Below are 18,667 nucleotides of genomic sequence, written 5' to 3' on the forward strand. Positions count from 1 at the left end.
ATATGCAGATACCTTTTTTATAGCAGAAAAACGGCGTACATCACATCTTTGTGTTTGAACTGTTTTTCCTTACATGACACCAATGGCGGAGGCAGAAATTTTTCATTGGGGCGGCCAAGGTGAGCCCATTACTCACATAGGGGTGGCAAGAAGTGGATGCCTGAAATGTCTAGATGGCCGGTGGGGTGGGCGTGGCCACCCTGTAGCTCCGCCACTAAATTGCACTTTTTTCTTTGGACAAATATTGCAACTTTCTTCTTGTGCATTTGTTCTGGTAATATTATGTTTTGTTCTCATATTTTGACTTTATCGCAACATTATAAATTTTACCCAACCTATTTTTTTTACAACTTTGTTTTGTATTTCTCATATTGCGACTTTTTTTCTCTTACCATTTCAACGTTATGCTATTTTTTTCTTATGCCTATCCTCTTAGTATTCCATCTTTGTTTTTACTGCTCTTTTTAACATTTTTGCTGTTTTTAAAAAAATATAATAAATAATAAAAATAGTCACAGGCCATAATCAGCCTCCGCACCGCACTTTGGACACCCCTATTGTAGTGTATAATTGACTCTTGCTGATATAGAATGCAGTGCCACAAAAAAATGCAGTATTTAAAAATCTTTTAATTTATTTATACATATATTTATATATGTACACATTGACTTAGCTATTCCTGCAAAGACAAGAAACACATGAAGTTCATTGTTAGTCACTAGCGGCACAAATGGGGACCTAATCCATGTCCAGAGTCAAAGTCATCCAGTAATGAAGAGGCCTTGATTAAATCGAGCAAATTCAGTGCTTGGAGCAATGCTGAAGCTTGTTAACGCTGTTCACTGTGAACATTTGAGACCTGCTCATTTGACGCCCTCAACAACAAGAGCGCTTATTTGGATGACTTTGCACAGTTCATCCAAATCATCTTGTGACTTTGCTGAATTTCTAGCACACATCCACCCACAGTTGCATTTACTCAAATATCTGACCTTGGTTTCCAGCTAAAATTAAGCCGATGACATTTGGTTCCACAGTTGTTCGATACTGGCAATACAGCATGCCATCCAAACTGCATATGACTTCACACTAATTTAGCACAACATGAATTTCTTTTGGTTATAGGTAACTTTAACTCCAGTTGTGAAGGCTATTCATGGACAATATGGGCCTAAGTGCCAGTATAGTAGCATTTATGCTAAAAGAACACAAAAAAACCAATCCCTTTTGAAATGAAATACCTGCATCTCCATGGTTGGTTGGCCCAACCCCCAGATTCATGGATTTATATAGAACCCTGTAGATAATAAACTGTAAACCCTTACTTACAATAGTGTGTAGTGGTTTTTCCACAAGGTGTCTACTCACCTTTGTTAACTCCTTGTTATACATAACATATACGTAAATGTGATTACAAATGATGATATGCACACAGCTTACAGTCATAAACAAATAATAAAAAGCATATAATGTCTTGTATATAGTCCAAACAGTACATTTTCCCCCTAACAGTCCTTTGTACTCCTTCATAGTGTAAACTTTTTTTGTGGAAAAAAGACTTTTGTAAGAAATGTACTGCCACTAATAGCGTGACGAAACGGTGCGTTGACTATGTGCTGCATGCTGCCCTCTGGTGGTGAGGACTGGGAGTTGTGCTACAGGAATGGGTTGGTGGAGGAACCCCCTGAAGGGAAGGGTCCGGTAGGGGCTCCCGCCTGAAACGAGAGCGGGTCACTGTTATGACAGGGGACATTCTTCAGTGGAGATAATTGCATGTTGAAGTTCTCTAACAGTGGCACAACCTCTTATTTTGTGCAATGTGGGGAAAGAAGAAGACAATGCATGCTCACCATGAAGGGGTTATTGGACATGCCAGGACCAGCCATTGGCTGACCAAAGGGCGTCATGGAGGGCTTGTTTGGACCATAGACTGGGAATGCAGGGCCTTGGGGAGAAAGACGAACAGGGACGCATAATATAATATAGTAGAACAAAATCATAAGACACAGTGTAATGACTGTAAAGAAGAGGTAGTGAAGGAGGACCAAGCCCCAGCATGTCACATTGCATTCAGGGGTTGACTGAGACTCAAAGGTGTTGCAAAATTTGTGGATTAGACTTTTGCGCCAAAGAGTGGTCAATGAACTCAAACCCAAATGCAACCTCAAATCACTGCGCAGGAGCTGCCACATTTTCCAAGGCAAAGAGCCATCATGCCTCAATTAAAAAAAAATAAATATCCAAATCATCTCCGGCAAAGTCGTGCATGTGATTCAAGTCACTAACAGGTGCTGCGCAGGTAAAAGGGGCAACAGGGACAGAGGAACGTGGCAGGCCACTAACCATTCGACTGAGGTTGGTAGGCCCCGGGTTGAGAATAAGGGATGGGGGCCTGGCCAGGGAATTGCTGCTGGAAGTTTCCACTGAAACTGGTCGGAAGGCAGTATGAAGACGCATTCCCAAAGCCAGCGGGCATGCTCATAGAGCCAGTACCAAATGAGGCTACAAAACACACACACACACACAAACCATGCGTGTACATTGAATGCACACACACGCACACACACACATACATATACATACAAACAAAAAAACACAAGGAGGTAAAATTTCTAAAAACTGAGGCAAATTTCTAAACTTACTTGACAATATCACTACATGTAAATACCACAAATGAAAATATCTAAATTGATGCTAAAATGTGCACCCACCTGCAGCTGGTGCTCTGCCATTGGCTTGGAAAGGATTGGTCGCCATCTCTGAGGCAACAGCTGCAGCAACGAAGGGATTTGTGGAAGGGACACCTATATAGAAGAGTAGATTTTGAGTCTTAACAAGAAAATAAAAGAGCATCACGATGGCAACACTCACCTGCATAGCCAGGCTGCATGCTGGGTAGAACAGGTGGATTCTGGGCTGGCGATGAGCCGAGAACTGGACCAAATAAATTCCTGACAAGACAACCACATGGCATCACAAAGCATCTTTCTGAGTTACTCATACTAAAAACATTCCTGTTGAAGACCTTTTGGGCCTCCAGGTTAATATTTAAGTGTATGCATACTAATTAGTCAAAGGGTAATGATTAACTGTGCTTGAACATCAACAGAGATTTGCGAGGAAACACAAAAGACAGAAAATACAGCGTGCCCCACCCTCCCTGAAAATCCAGGATCAATTCCCTCTGAAATGATCTCAAATCGGCCGCACGTTGGCCACACAGTCAGGAGATCGGGAAGAGCTGGGTTCGAATCTGGGAATCTCTGTGTGGAGTTTGCACGTTCTCCCCGTGCGTGCGTGGATTTTCTCCGGGTACTCCGATTTCCTCTCACATTCCAAAAACGTGCATGTTAGGTTAATTGGCGACTCTAAATTGTCCATGGGTATGAATGATTGTCTATATCTGCGATTGACTTGCGACCAGTCCAGGATGTACCCCGCCTCTTGCCCGAAGTCAGCTGGGATAGGCTCCAGCATACCCGCGACCCTAGTGAGGATAAGCGGCATAGAAGATGGATGGATGACCTCAAATCTTAACAAGATGTGTAACAACTGTTTAATTTTCTTTCTCGTTTTTTTTCCACGGTGAAGAATGACATTCACCAACAATGAAAAAGCATTTGTGCACATACTGAACATTTGTGAAATCAGTCCTAAAACCTGTAGAAATGTTCATAAATAATCTTTTATTTTTCCCAACATGAAGTCTACAGTATTGGGAAAAATAGATAAAAATAGATATGTGATGTTCGCGAACGAGTTGAGTCTCTTGAATGGCTCTTTTATAGATAGGCACTTTTTTCCCTTTAATTTTGCCTATCATGCACAATCCTTATGTGAGACATGAACGTGTCTTTCTCTTTTCTGTGCGTTCTAAAGATATAAAAACAGATAAAAAGAGACAGCTAATTACTGCACGGAATGGGAAACACTTATTTCGCCTATGAAGCCTTCTGGAAAAAAACTCCAAAAAGTGCCAACAATGCTCTATTTACATATAATGCGACGTGCATATTAACCAAGCTACAGCGACATTGTTCCGGTAATGCTTAAAAGGACCGAAATACATCAAAATACTATATGTATTACATGTTATCATGAATGCACTTGTTACTACAGCATGTATATAAAAGCTTGCTGAAGGTTTAAGGAGGTGTTTTAATAGCGGTCTTTGTAGGCGGCAAAGGCGTGTCCCATTATGTGCAGTAATGAACTGTCTCTTCTTATCTCTTTTTATCTTTAGAACACACAGAAAAGAGAAAGACGTGTGTTAATGTCTCACATAAGGATTGTGGATGATGGGCAAAATTCCCCCAAAAAGTGCAGTTTCCCTTTAAGCGAACATTGAGAGCAGATATAAGAATTTTATCGGTTAGCATGTTTTTCGGCTTCTGTCGAAAACGATTGCCAAAACGTTGCCTCGGTTCAGCGCACATGTTCCTGTTAGCATACAATACGGCACACGTCTTGCCGTGTTTTTAATACACTGCATGAGTTTACAAAATGTGTTATCACAAAGCGTCCTTGTTAACATCCTTTTAACTTGTTTTAGTGTTCTCTGCAAGATGACACCGTGAGTCAGACTGTTATATTGAGTAATGACCTCCTGCGATTTCCAATGGTGAGTTTTCTGATAACTCGTGATTGGCTCCTGCCAAAGAGAGAGCTATCGTTTCCTCACGGATTCGCGAGCAGCACAGGTTTAAGCAATTAATAGTAGTTCTGAAGTAAAAGAGATGTCACGAGATTAGAACTTAGCCATAAATTTGCAGCATCGCTGTATAAGCCGCAGGGTTGGAAGTTTAAGAAAAAAGTAGCGTCTTATACACCGGAAATTACAGTAACTATAACTAAGTACTTCTTTAAAGTCATTTGTCCGACACTGGAAGCCCATTTAATTTAGTTTGCCTAGGATGTGTGGTTAATGAGGTGTTCATGTGTGTGCCCAGTCTCTCACCCTTGCACACTGCTGCCTACAGAGGAGCTTAGCTTGTTGTCCAACTCAGCCAGAGCAGCATAGCGATCCTCTGAGCAGCTCCCAGTTTGGGACTGGGTAGGGACAGCACTCGACATAGACGGGATTGGCACACCTCCTCCTGTTTAAAATGTTTGTTTTTTTTTACAGATTCAAACTTTACATGCCACACAGAAACATCTTTGACATTTAAGACACTGCCGATTTTAGAGATTTAGATATGCATTTTAGGGCTGGCATACCCTGAGAGAAAACGTATGCATGTGTTTCCACAACTTATTTCACCTTTGTTAAAACTTTCACCTGCAAAATGCATATTGATAAGACAACCATGATGTATCTTGAAGCACATCTTCTGGAATTTGTCATGCATTCTGATAAGAATAAACTTTCTCAAGATATCATTTTTAAGCATACTAAGTCATCAAACACTACTACTACAACTACAAATCAAGTCAAACTCAGCTGTATTCTACACAAAAAAAAAGGGTGCAACTATACAGATTGTAAATCCAAAGTATCCCGATGGGATACAAATATATTTTAAGTGCTTCCATCAGGTTTTCATTATCAACACATGTTCTATAAATCTGTGGCACAGAGCGGGGTGTCCACTGTGGGTGAGGATGTAATAAAACACAATGAGGTGAGTGTATGCGGACAAGCTGGTGGAGATGAAGGGGGGAAGGTACCTGTGGAAAATGACTTTGAGGGGGGTGACGTGCTCAGATGGGATGGAATTGCAGTGTTTCCAAATGCATCAAAGTTGGCAAAGTTGGTGTCTGTATTACCCTGAGGTGCTGCAGCCACAAAGAAGGGAATAGTGGACTATGAATGGAAGGGGTAATGCAATGGAATGATAATACGATGAACAGTCTAAGGCAGGGATTCTCAACTGGTGGGTCGTGGATCCCTTTTCATTGGGCCACAGGGTCTTAATCTTGAGCTTCTGAAAGGTTTTTTTTTAAATTCATCTATGTCATCTATTAATAATACCCTTATAGGTGGCGACAATGCTCTGTAGTGCTACTTTAAACGCACCGTTTGTTAGTACTCTACTGCCATGTGCCATCATGTCTCTTGTTGGGCCTGAGAGTGGATCTTAGTGGTCTATTGTCCTAATTGGAGGTGTTCAAGTGCTACGGAAAATCACTAATCTTAATCGCTAGCGAGCATATGGGATTTTCTATGTATATTAGCATCAAGGTAGCGCATTTGTTTAATGTTTTGTGTTGAATGTAAAGGCTATAAAATGGAACTGAAAACTCCTTCGGTGCTGGCACGATGTCTTATTTTGCGCTAAATCAAATTCAAGCGAGTCTTTTCATTAAATATAAGATATTTAAAAACTTTAGTTGACACATTTCCGCAATCTGGTTTGCAACTTGTCATTAAGGGGTGATGATGGGTCCCGCAGCCAAGCCAGTTAAGAACCACTGGTCTAACGAACACTTTGGAACACAGGAAGCGAGGTCGCCGACCTGATTGGCTTTGAAAATGTGCAAAGTTGGCAAAGTTGGTGGAGGTGGCGGCCTGTGCAGGTGGGGCAGCAAAGATGTCACCTCCCAGGTCTGATAGCAGGTCAAACTTCTTCTCCTGGGCAGTGAGGTGCGCCTGGGAGCGAACTAACCCGGGGGACTGTACCCAAAGCACAGAGGAAAGGAAAAAGAGGGTGTTTTCCAAGAAGTTCTCAAATCCATACTGTATATCTAAAGTCACAGGTGGGTTTTGATGTATTTTATCTTACCTGACGAAGTGGGGTCTTGTTGAGCTGCAAGGTCTTGAGAGGCTGCACTTCTGGGGTACTACCAGTGCTGCTGGCTGAAGAGCCAGACACCGATGCCTGGACACTGGCAACTGCCCTTGCCTGGTCTGGAGGCACATACCTTGTAATCCATGAGAAATTGACATTTTGGATTGTAATCCTCTTTTGATTTAAGGTGGAGTTTGAAAGGGTCATTTGAATGGCATAAGAAAGCTAAATTACAAGTGTGCTACACCAAGTTAATTCAGTGCTCATGTTGTTATTGTTCCTCAACAGCGTTAGTAAAGAAGACACAGCATCTTTAGAATGCATTAACACTAGCACGCTTTTGAGTTTTAATTGTTTCCTCCCTTGGAGCAGCTCACCAGGTCAGGTGTACCCACGGTTGTCAATCAGTCAGTCCACAGTTCTAACCAAACTATCATGACACACTTGTGGAGACCAAGAAATCCAAAATGACCATGTTTGCTCCTTAGAGACAACAGCATGGTGTAACTAACAGGATTGGACATTTGACTAAGATAACAAGTAATTATGTGTTATCAATTCTTATTTTTAAAGGGCTCTTTCTCTGAATGTTCTGAACTCCTGTGTCGATACCAGTGTTGTTCTGTATTGAGCAGAATAATGGGCGCCACGCACGGGAGGTGACAAACGACGGCGATTGGCGAAATTCATCCGCATCGCGTATGAAACCATGCACACAGGAGGCGACAAGCAACTGTGACCAGCTACACAGGTGAGCGACACATTCACATCCAGAGCGATTTGTACGAGTCTCCCACGGTTTGATTGGTTGTCAAATGTGGAGGGAATGTTGGGGTATCAAAGTAGTTCAGAGGAGAAAAAGCGGCCGGTGTTGATCGAGGACTCTGGCTAGTACCGGATCTCGCTAGTATTTAAGATAAACTTACATAAATGTACGTGTAAATGAATGTAAACTTACCAGATATGTTTACTCTGGTGCCAACGAGTCTTTTAAATTTTTATATCTCTAAATTCTTTTTTTTTTTAGAAATGTCAAATAGCTGTGGGAAATCTGACACAGCAAGTATAGCGTACTGATTAGCATCCTGTCCGCTCATTGGTCAATCAATGAAACTCCCACTGACTGGTCCTCGTCTGGGCGACAGCAATGAAAAGTCTTTGGGATCGCGTCGCAAGATAAGTGTCGCATGACACGCACGAGCACAAACTTGCACACGCACGAATTTCGCGTGTCACTTTGGCTGGACGGTGACACGCGATAATCGCCCTCTTGCGCAGGTTCCATTAAAAATGAATGGAGTCGAGGCGATGTCGCCTCCCGTGTGTGGCGCCCATTATGCTGCCCAGTTGAATTGCGCCAAAGCGGCGGCCCGTGTTGTTGTTCTTTAGACATAAACTAGTTGAAAAGAAACGAACAGCACCTATGCTGGTTGCAGGCAAGTAGTGCGCTTTATGTTGCAAAATGGTCAATTAATCAATGAACAGATTATTATTCCCATCCCTAGTAATTACAGGTAGTGTGTAAACTGATGTGTTAGCTGGCTTACCAAACGTGCCTTCTATTTAGCATGTATCAGGAATAAATAGATGAAAAATTGGGTCCACTTATATGTGTGAATGCTTCTCAGCATTAATTCATGGGAGTGCATACGTAACCACAACACAATGTAACACACAACGCCGTAAACCGAGGACCACGCGTACATGCCTTACATTGGACTGCAACGCTCTGTTTGATATGTTTGGAAGTGTACAATATACAATGGAATCCTGGTTGGCGTCATTAATTTGTTCCAGAAGGTCCGACTCTAGCCGAAACCAACGCTAACCCAATCAATTGTTCCCATAAGAAATAAAGTACGGTAAATCCAATTAATCCGTTCCCGAAAGCCAAAAATGTTAATACAAAACATGTTTCAGTACTTTTACAATTATAGTTTGACATGCAGAAAGCAATTCAAAATGCATATAAATGATGATAGAACATTTAAGGTTACTTTTACCTTCATTGAAGACGAACGAGACAAGGTCAACCACCACCACCTTCCTGTTTTGACATGAGTTGTTTCTTGAATTCAATAGTGTTTCTCTCCTCAATATTGTAACGGAAAATGGAGCAAAAGATGTGCAAGTGCCATCATTTTGATAAAGAAAGAAATTCAATAAATGACTCAGGACAAAACAGGAAGATGGCGCCCGTGTGGTGTGTCGCTGGCACACCGTGACTTTGGGAACAGTAGTCTTCAATGAAGGTCAACCTTAAATGCTCATTTATCCCTTTCATAACAATTATTTTATACATGTGAAACTATAAATAGGTGCTTTGTGTTAACATTTTTGAAAGTCAACCGCTGATGACACTGCAGACGGGAGACGTAACTTCCCTTTCCGGTTGCCATTTTGTTCGCTAGCTAACTTGAATACAGATGTACTCACACGGTGTGTTAATAGCACGACAAGATGGACGCCATATTTTACGCTAATTATGGAGAAAGCACGGACCACAGAGGCAAAATTGCGGCGCAAACTTTCGACGTTAACCAAAAAACACACTAACCGAGGTTCCACTGTATATAATGAAAAGAAACAAGCAAACAATAAGGTAAGGTTACCATCTTTTCTTTTCATATTTTTCCTGGAGGAACTCTTTTACTTTCTGTGGCTCTCGGAAATCTGGAACAACTGATGTCCTGTCATCGTAGAGGCCCAACCAGATGTGTTTACAGACCTATGGGGGGGGTGAAGTGAGGGAGGGCGGACCAGGGTCAGAGGAATGAAGAGGGTGGGAGGTTAAGATGTGGATTGCAGTGGGGTGGGGTTGTGGGGTGCCGGGAGAGAGGTGAGAGAAAGTAGCAAGGGGGGGGGGGGGGGGGGGGGGGGGGGGGGGGATAATGAGAAATGGGAGGGGAGGGGAAAAAAAGTGGGGAGAAGGAATGCCAATAAAGTTGTCTAAGCAGGACTCAAAATGCCAGAACATGACGTCAGAATTAAAGACAGATCCGTGACTTTTGAAAGACGTCTGACAAAGTTGCACCGTCCTGCGAGTGTGTGGTACCTCATTGCTGTGTTTCTGTAGGAACTCAATTTCTTGCTGCGTGAACGTGGTCATAGAGATGGACTTCACTCTGTGTGGGGGGTTCAGCCCTCGCCTATGGGGCGGAGGAGGTTTTTGTTAGCTCAAAAGCAAGTGAGGCCGGATGCAACCCAATGCCATCTGTGTGACAGCAGCAAAGACAAATTCCTAAATAAAACAGCAAACAATTGCGGTGAGCATTTACTGCCACCGCATTCCTCAAATTCAAACATGGAATACCATAAGTAAAGGTCCGCAAGGGAATCACTCAGAAAAGCACTTTTGGAATGATGTCCACATAGATATTTTCCTCATGATTCACATTCTTTGCCGCAAGTGATAAGTATACAGTAGCTACAATGTGACAATGATCCACTCAGAAAATGTAACAGAAACAGAAACACACACATAACAAAAAAAATCCATATAAACAAAGCTTCACCAGTCACATGATTAACTCAATTGACATGACCGTGATGGAGACATTTTAAAAACTGCCTGAGGGCACCATATATCAGGTTTCCCATTTTTAGATAAAGACCCAGATTTAAAATGTGCTTTCCCAAACGACCACTTAATATTCATACTGTATACGGCCATAAAGTCCACTTTAGCATATTGATTCATGATAAACAATCCATCACACATGAATTAAATCCAACAAACAAACAAAAAAAAGTGTGCCTGCTGCTGTGACAATCGGTAAAATTGCTTACAAAAGTGCTATAGGCAAAAGGGACACGACTGACATGTGCTCACTAAAGCAAATATACCGAACAAAGGCAGGATGCAAACAATTGAAATGTCAAGTCAGCTGAATTTTTACAGCTTAAAGATGACAAGTTTGGAATGCTTTGTTTGCCATTTGTTTGCCATCTACAGAGCATTAGAGATCATCTTCCAGACACACAAAGTAATGAGGTTATTCTTGAATTCAAATCGGGGCCATATGAATAAGGGACCGGCAAGGAGGATCACGTGACAAGATGATACGCGTGCTTGTGTCCGTAAGATGAGACGAGATTTTAACATTACTGTTACGCAAAGTACCATGAAAAAATATAAAAACTATGACAACATCCGACTAATTTAATTTCTATTACATTACCTTGCATTGCTTCTCATTAGGCCATGCTCTTCTGCACTGTGTGCACCGTATGCCACTAGCCTCGCCTCCACCCACCGACACAAAGAGACCGTATGACCGGAGGCGAGTGACGAGGAAAACAGATACACATGGAAATATATTGAGGCCGGCAAAATGACCAAATACATTTTAATTTATTGTGTAATTAATTAATTTATTATTGTCCCAGCCCTAATGCCCAGGAGACTTTTTTTCCTGAAAGAGAAATATTGTTACGTTTTAATATTGCGAGATCTTGTGACACCCCTACTTCTAACATCAAACTTAACTGTTCTTATGCATGAGACTATGTCAGACAACTCTTGGGACATTTTTGTGACGCCACCACAGAAGAGCACTTGGTGGCAAAGAAGAAGTGTGATGATAAACATAGAGCCAGAAACAGTAGTTAGTGTAAGAACATAAGCAGGTCTTAAGGCAGGGCAGCTGATAACAGAGGAGGAGAACAAAATGATGTTTCACCAAAGCGACAGGAGGCCAGCTTTCTGCAATCAAAGGGGGTGGATGTGGATGTCGACCCTGATACATGCATTCCAATGTCTGGCAGGAATGACACCACTACACGTCATCGTCATCAAAGTTCACTAACAGCAGAGGAGCAAGTCGAAAGTAACGTGTACATCAATGAGCATTTGACAAAACGCAAGGCACTTGGAGTACCAACTGCCACATCAACATCAAGTTAAATATAGAACTGGAGAAAGCCAAAGTACCTTGCTTAGTGTCATTAATTTGTTCCAAAAAGGTGTGGCTCTAACTGAAACGGACGCTAACCGAACCAATTAATCCGTTCCAGAAAGCCAAAACACAAAACACGTTTTTACAGTTTTTTCAATTATAGTTTGACATGCAGAAAACAATTCTAAATGCATTTAATGATGACTTAAAGGGATGAATGAACATTTAAGGTTATGTTTACTGTGGACGTGACATCGTTCTTGACGTGACTGTCCCCAAAGACACGATGCGGCAGCGAGATCAACCACCACCACTTTCCTGTTTTGCCATGAGTCATTTCTTGAATTCATTAGTGTTTCTCGCCGCAATACTGTAACCCAAAATGGAGCCAACGAAAGTTGCAAGCATTTCGATAAAGAAGGTGAGAAACATTGATTTCAAGAAATAACTCATGACAAAACAGGAAGTGGCGTCCATGTTGTGCCTTGCTGTCACATGGTGTCTTTGGTAACACCAGTCTTCAATGGAGCTAAAGGCAACCTTAAAAGATCATTTAACCCTTTCATTCATCATTTATATCTATTTAAAATCGTTTTATCCGTGTACGACTATAATTCTAAAAATATAAAAATGCGTTTTGTGCTAACATTTTTGAGGGTCAACTGCCGAAGACATCATAAACAGGCGACGTAACGTAGCCCACTCCCGGTTGCCATTTTGTTCGCTAGCTAATAGGATGATAACAAGGAATTACATTTTCTGGTTAAAAAAATTAATAATTAAGAATACAGATGGGCTCACATCTGTATTCATAACACAACAAGATCAGCGCCATATTGCGCGCTAACCGGAGAAGGCAAAATTGCGGCGCAAATTTCGACTGATCATATATTATGTTGGTTGACGTTCATAGATAGATAAAGGCAGCACTGCCTCATAGTGTCTCTAAAACCTGCTGACAAAAATCTAATGTTTTGGACAGATGTGAAAAATTTGAATAAATGAATAAATCATCAATCCAGGGTGAGCAGCACATTTTGTTCTTAAGTTCCAATCTGTTGAGCAATTGCAATGCTGCATGCAGTCAACATATTTTGTTGCACAATATTAATAGGACTGCTCATCTCTTTCGGCATTCACACAATTACATTTTGCATCGCCACTTCATATGCTGTCAGATCACCAAGGACGTAGGTCTTAACATGGAATGCTCCCGTGTCAAAACACGTCGTCGGCATAAACGACTGCTGCGGAGCGGGAAGAGAGCCTTCATGGTATGTTGAAAGTTCCCAGGGGGAGTGTATTGAGAGAAGAAAAATCCTGGTGGAATTAAAAAAAAAAAAAAGTGTCTACCTGCCTGCAGGAAGGGATTTACTGTAAAAACAACACTGGTGGCAAAATACTAGACTGATGAGGTCAGAGTCCATGCTGAGTAGAAAATGTGGAAGGATATGAGACGTGCCACTGAATGCAACACGACAGTACTGTCGCCCTTCCAATGAATGAGGAAAAGTCCATTTGACTGAGCTGGCATTCTAACTGTGACAAATACAAGGTGTTAACAGAAAAGTTCCAGGACTGGTGTCACAAAAGGTATTTTTCAAATCCAAACTTCAAGTTTTCCCCTTCGAAGTACGTAATCCCTCTGGATCTAATGCACTTTCCCAGCCTTCATGCACTCCTGGAAGGACAAATCCTGGAAGGGGTCCTCCGCAGCTCCGTCGCCACAGCCATCTGATATCTGGCAAAAAAAAAAAATCATATGGAGCCAGGTCGTGGGTGAGTAGAGAGGTTGCGCCAGCATGGCGATGTTGTTCTCGGCCAAAAAACTGTCGGCTGCTCGGGGCATTGTGAGCAGGCGTGTTGTCATGAAGAAGCAGCCACGGGTTCTCCTGCCACAACAAACTCGCCTCTTGTCGTCCACAGAACCAATCAAATGCTGCAGGATCTCTTTGTAAACATACTGGTTGATGTTGGACCTGTCTGGACCTGTGGCAAGAACTCGTAGTAGACAATGCCCCACATGTTGAAGAATGTCATCTTCAGTCCTGGAACCTTTCTGACACACCTCGTATGTGTCATGAATAGTAAACATGAATTATAATGTTTTGATGTGCCACTGTACTTGCTGAGCAGCGTGGCAGTAACCTAACATTCATGTTTTTGGACTGTGGGAGGAAACCGGAGTACCCGGAGAAAACCCACGCACGCACGGGGAGAACGTGCAAACTCCACACAGAAATGCCCAGGGGAGAATCAAATCCAGGTCTTCCCGATCTGCAGACTGTGAGTGTGTGGCCAACATGCTAACCAGTAGACCACCGTGCGGCCCACAAACGTATTATTAAAACAAACACACACACACACACACACAAAAAAAAAAAACGATCAGTATCGTACCGGATCAGAAAGACTATAAAAAAAATCGGATTGGATCAAAAGCCAAAAAATGTGGATCGGAACATCCCTAATAGACACAAACCTTTTAAATTGTATTATTATGTAAAAAACTACATCAAATTAAACGTAAATGTATATCTATTTCAGAAATCCGGTCCCCAACTTACGAACATCCGACTTGCGAACATTCGGAGATACGAACGCAAGCTGACTGGTCTATATTTTCATGTGTTTTGCCTTGTCTCCATATTTATACTGCTACATGCTTGACCAGTAGAGGGCACTGTGACACTGCAAATGGGAGCAACAGGTAGAGGGAGACCGGGGGGGAGGAGAAGTGAAGAAAAGCTAAGTTGTAGCTGTACGATGCAACCCGGACAGAGCGTGTGATTAAAGTTTATGAAGAGTTAATAGGCCTGCTTAATTCTACACCACCCACAGAACACTACTTCTTTTAGAAGAGTCTAACGACGACGACGATTTGTATTTTTACAATAACTCCTCCACCACCACTACCACCAACGACGTATGCTAGACCACTCCTCTTCAAAGGTAAATAACATTTATCATTACGTATTATTATATCACTTTTATTATTATTGTTTTTTTTCATTAATTATCCTCGTTTAATATTACTACTGCATCCAAACTCATATTTACATACATACACATATACTGTATACGTATGTATACACGTACATGTAGTACCTATATCATTGGTAATATTACCTTTTGTTGGACTTACGAACAAATTGACTTGCGAATGGTCGTCTGGAACCAATTGTGTTCGTAAGTTGGGGACCTAGTGTAATGTGCTTTCTGTGATTTAATCATAGTAATATATTTATTTATTATACTAATGACCTCAGCGTCAAAGTTAGGTGAGCACGCAATCACTACTGGCTAGTGCATGTATGAAGAAAAACTATGTTAAGAAGCTTTCTCACTGGGAATGCTGAAAAACCTCCCAGGCCAATGACGATAGCGGAGAGACGAGACAGTTCATTTCAACCAAAGTGATGACAGCAGCTACTTCAAATATGGTTTTGTCACTTACAGACATACTAATGCGCCAAATCCCTCGTGTGTTGTGCTGCGGGGAGAACCTTGTTGTGCCGTCGTTTTGGATTAGAGTTCAAAAGAACTATCCAGAACTTTCTACAATGTTGTTGACATTCCCATCCAATTACTTGTGTGAGACGAGATTTATAGTCATTCAGAAAACATTGCATATCTCTCAAGAAGAAACAACAAAAATAAATATTTTGCACTTGAACAGAACTCAGGGTGGTGGCATACGAGGTGGCTGCATGTTTGTTGTGCCGCTCATGTGTCGTATTTTTGTGAGACACTAGTTACACACTGCAAATCTGTCCCCGCCGTCCAGGTGCAGTGCGCCTGTTTTTTAACACTTCACCCCCGTAAACGGACAAAGATGAGTGCAGAAGATTGCACCTGCATGTAAGCTAAGGAACGTCACTAAAAATAAAATAACCATCACCCTGTTAAAACTGTTACTGGTGCACTTGCAGCTTCCTAAAAGGGAACACAGTAAAGCAGGGGTGTCCAAAGTGCGGCCCAGGGGCCATTTTCAGCCCGCAGCTTGTTCTGTCATGCCATCCATCCATCTTCTATGCCGCTTATCCTCACGAGAGTCGCGGGTATGCTGGAGCCTGTCCCAGCTGACTTCAGGCGAGAGGGGGGTACAACCTGGACTGGTTGCCAGTCAATCGCAGGGCACATATACACACACATTCTATGGACAATTTTGAGTCGCCAAACGCCAACCTAACATGCATGTTTTTGGAATGTGGGAGGAAACCGTAGTTCCCAGAGAAAACCCACACACGCACAGGGGAACATGCAAATTCCACACACACCCCTTTTGCACTGTGCCTGTTTCGGAGCTTTTTTGGAGCTGGTGGTCAGAGCTTTGGTTTTCCATTGTCATGGTTTCACAATTGCTTCGAGCTGAAGCTGACTGCGGCCATGTCTTTGTAATTATATTATTAGATTTGCATTAATTTGCCTTGTTACCAATAACACAAAGCTTATGCAGTTTATTGTACAACATACTGAGCTACATTGGATTGATTTTAACATCTTTAATGTGCAGACCCTTCAATTTTTCTCTGCTATATCGATATTTTTATTTCTTATTTGAGAATTGTAATCATTGGAAAATTAGTAAATTTGAATTTTATTACCATTCTGCATTTAAAAAATCATAACCATAATAACAAACAATAAAGATATAATTGTGGGAGAAAAAAAGTTGTTCTCCTTGTACTGAAACCGTAGCTCAAATACTAAACTACGAACCGTACTGTGGGTTTGCCTTTGTTTGCTCTACACATCATTATGTGATAATAGCGTTAGATTACTATGAGGTCTGGAGGGTGCCTCTCGCACTCTTGTTTTACCCCCACCAGAGACGGTTGACAGAAGTGAGCAGGTCCGTGGGCTCAAAAAGGTTGTACAATTAGCCATGAACACACGTGTAAATAATTATTTAGCAGGACGGCTGCACAATTTCACAAAAATAATCCTTCCATCCATTTTCTATGCCGCTTATCCTCACTAGGGTCGCGGGTATGCTGGAGTCTATCCCAGCTGACTTCGGGCGAGAGGCAGGGTACACCCTGGACTGGTCACCAGTCAACTGCAGGGCACATATAGACAATCATTCACACTCACACCTATGGACAATTTAGAGTCGCCAATTAACCTAACATGCATATTTTTGGAATGTGGGAGGAAACCGGAGTACCGGGAGAAAACCCACGCATGCACAGGGAGAACATGCAAACTCCACACAGAGATGCCCAATCGAACCCATATCTTCCCGATATCCTGACTGTGTGCCCAACATGCTAACCACCGTGCGGCCTGGCAAAATAATCCATTAAGTCAAAAATACACACCAAAATACACTTATGTAATCAAGACAAGTCAAAGACGAATGATAGCAAGCGCACCGCACCGCACTGGTCAGGACAGCAGAGCCAACTCGCCCAGGCTGGCGAGGTTAGCTGGGGCGCTGTGTAAAATGGCAGCGTTTGCATGAGATGCGGTGTTTTAAAATTAAAAATGACAACGCATGTCAGTGTGAATCACTTTTTGCGCATCTTAGCAAGCACATGATAGAAACTGAAGGGAAGACTTTCATGTCTCCATCAGAGGCCAAACCGAAACAGTCCACAGGGATGAGATTGTTGCTCAACGCAAGTTCATAGCACAAAACATGGCAAAGAAAATTTCACAATAGTTTGCATTTGGGGAAACTAGTAGGGGCGGCGGCCGCACTGTGGCCGAGTGGTTCGTCTCAGACTGGAAGTTGTATCTCTCAGTTTTATCTGCGTACTCCCGCACCCCCAAAAATGATGGCTAATTGGAAGCTCTAACTGCCATAAGTGAATGTTCGTCTACAAGCGTTTAAACGGTGACCTTATGACTGAAGTAAGCTGGGATAGACTCCAGCCCACCCGTGCCCCTAATGAGGCCAAGCGGTAGAGAAAATGGATGGATGGATGGAACAGCTGCAACCCACTGACCCACAAAGGTCAGATAGAAAAAGGGGAGGTGGACCCACTCTGTCCATGCACATTTACAAGATATTGATGAGAACCAGTTAAAGTTCAGACTAGCTCCTTGCACGCCCAACACTGCTGGTGTTGAACAGGGTGGCCAAATAAGTGGCTTCAGGCTACCAACCACTATAACAATGCTAACCATGACCACACCAACACCTATGAGAGCGTGTTCCACTTACTCATTTTCAGTCTGAATGTGACTAGTAGGGCTTATTTAAATCCCACTGCTATGAACCTAATTAGTTAACTACAGTACAACCCATCAATCGGCCTCGGGCAGAACCAGCGGCATCGTCAACCTGTCTTGACATGATGAACGCTAGCATACTAGCTAACGGAACCGCCAAGTCAGCGTCGAAGCGGCCAGCTCCCAAGCGAACATCTCTTCCTTGCCCGGTGGGCAAGAAAGGAGGCACAGACAACAGAACTTACAAGATGCCAGAGCAGGTAGTGCACACGAAGGAGCCCACTGTCATGTTGACATAAGTCGGGCCGCGCTGGTCACAATCGAAGCATTTCCTATTCGCAGAAAGGCTAGTCATTTCCCGGAGCATCTTCAGATGTGTCTCCTCTTGCTTTCGCTTCGCGCTGGTCGCCATGGCCGAATTCAACTGGCTAGTATCCTTGGGAGGGAGGTTTGGTCAATGACCCGGAACAGGGCGGGTGTCTTCGGGGCAAAGTTGCCGCGTTGGACGGCAGCGGCCAGGCAGGTAGGCACCTTGCGGAGGTCTAGCAGGGAGACTGGGCAACAGGCGAAATACTTCCTCTACGGCCATAAAAACACACACAAACCACATGCAGAAGCCACAGCGCCACCCTTTGGCTAGAATTATGCCGAGCGTCCTTTACGCCAAGTAATTGCGGTAAAATATAGCGGGTTTAACTAAACCAATGTGTTTTTTTATATTGCTGAATAAGCTATATGCGTACTCCATTACATATTATGTATCCTTTTCTTTTACTATTGCAAATGGTAGCCTGCTACATGTTAAACACAGGAAGTGAACTAACTAGCAGTCATTACTGAGCTATAGAGACGGGAGAGGAT

The 18,667-nt window shown here is 42.6% G+C and overlaps 1 protein-coding gene across 4 annotated transcripts; it reads right to left on the reverse strand.

Moving 5' to 3' along the window:
* Positions 1-616: 616 nt before the first annotated feature.
* On the reverse strand, positions 617-18,382 carry agfg1b (ArfGAP with FG repeats 1b). 4 transcript variants are annotated; one of them, XM_054768216.1, is made up of 12 exons: positions 18,052-18,381; positions 9,784-9,877; positions 9,341-9,456; positions 6,723-6,861; positions 6,457-6,613; positions 5,668-5,775; positions 4,958-5,096; positions 2,872-2,951; positions 2,712-2,804; positions 2,344-2,502; positions 1,851-1,945; positions 617-1,715 (listed from the first exon to the last, which is right to left on the reverse strand). In XM_054768216.1, exons 1-12 carry the CDS (start codon positions 18,216-18,218, stop codon positions 1,656-1,658), a joined length of 1,407 nt encoding a protein of 468 aa, XP_054624191.1. In that variant the 5' UTR covers positions 18,219-18,381; the 3' UTR covers positions 617-1,655. The 4 variants fall into 4 exon arrangements, with proteins under 4 accessions (XP_054624191.1, XP_054624193.1, XP_054624194.1 ...); XM_054768218.1 differs by lacking the exon at positions 18,052-18,381 and adding an exon at positions 12,775-18,045; XM_054768219.1 differs by lacking the exon at positions 2,344-2,502 and having other exon boundaries at positions 18,052-18,382.
* Positions 18,383-18,667: the final 285 nt, after the last annotated feature.

The sequence above is a fragment of the Dunckerocampus dactyliophorus genome, chromosome 2 (assembly GCF_027744805.1).
Source record: "Dunckerocampus dactyliophorus isolate RoL2022-P2 chromosome 2, RoL_Ddac_1.1, whole genome shotgun sequence".
Taxonomy (NCBI): domain Eukaryota; kingdom Metazoa; phylum Chordata; class Actinopteri; order Syngnathiformes; family Syngnathidae; genus Dunckerocampus; species Dunckerocampus dactyliophorus.

Bases quoted from the DNA above. Each gene is read 5' to 3' on its own strand.
- agfg1b (XM_054768216.1), bottom strand. From the start codon at position 18,218: ATGGCGACCAGCGCGAAGCGAAAGCAAGAGGAGACACATCTGAAGATG. The intron at 6,862-9,340 runs GTAACCTTACCT...ATGGATTACAAG, and splicing joins AAATATGAAAAGAAAAGATG to GTATGTGCCTCCAGACCAGG. The intron at 5,776-6,456 runs GTCGGCGACCTC...TTGTGGCTGCAG, and splicing joins ACATTTTCAAAGCCAATCAG to CACCTCAGGGTAATACAGAC.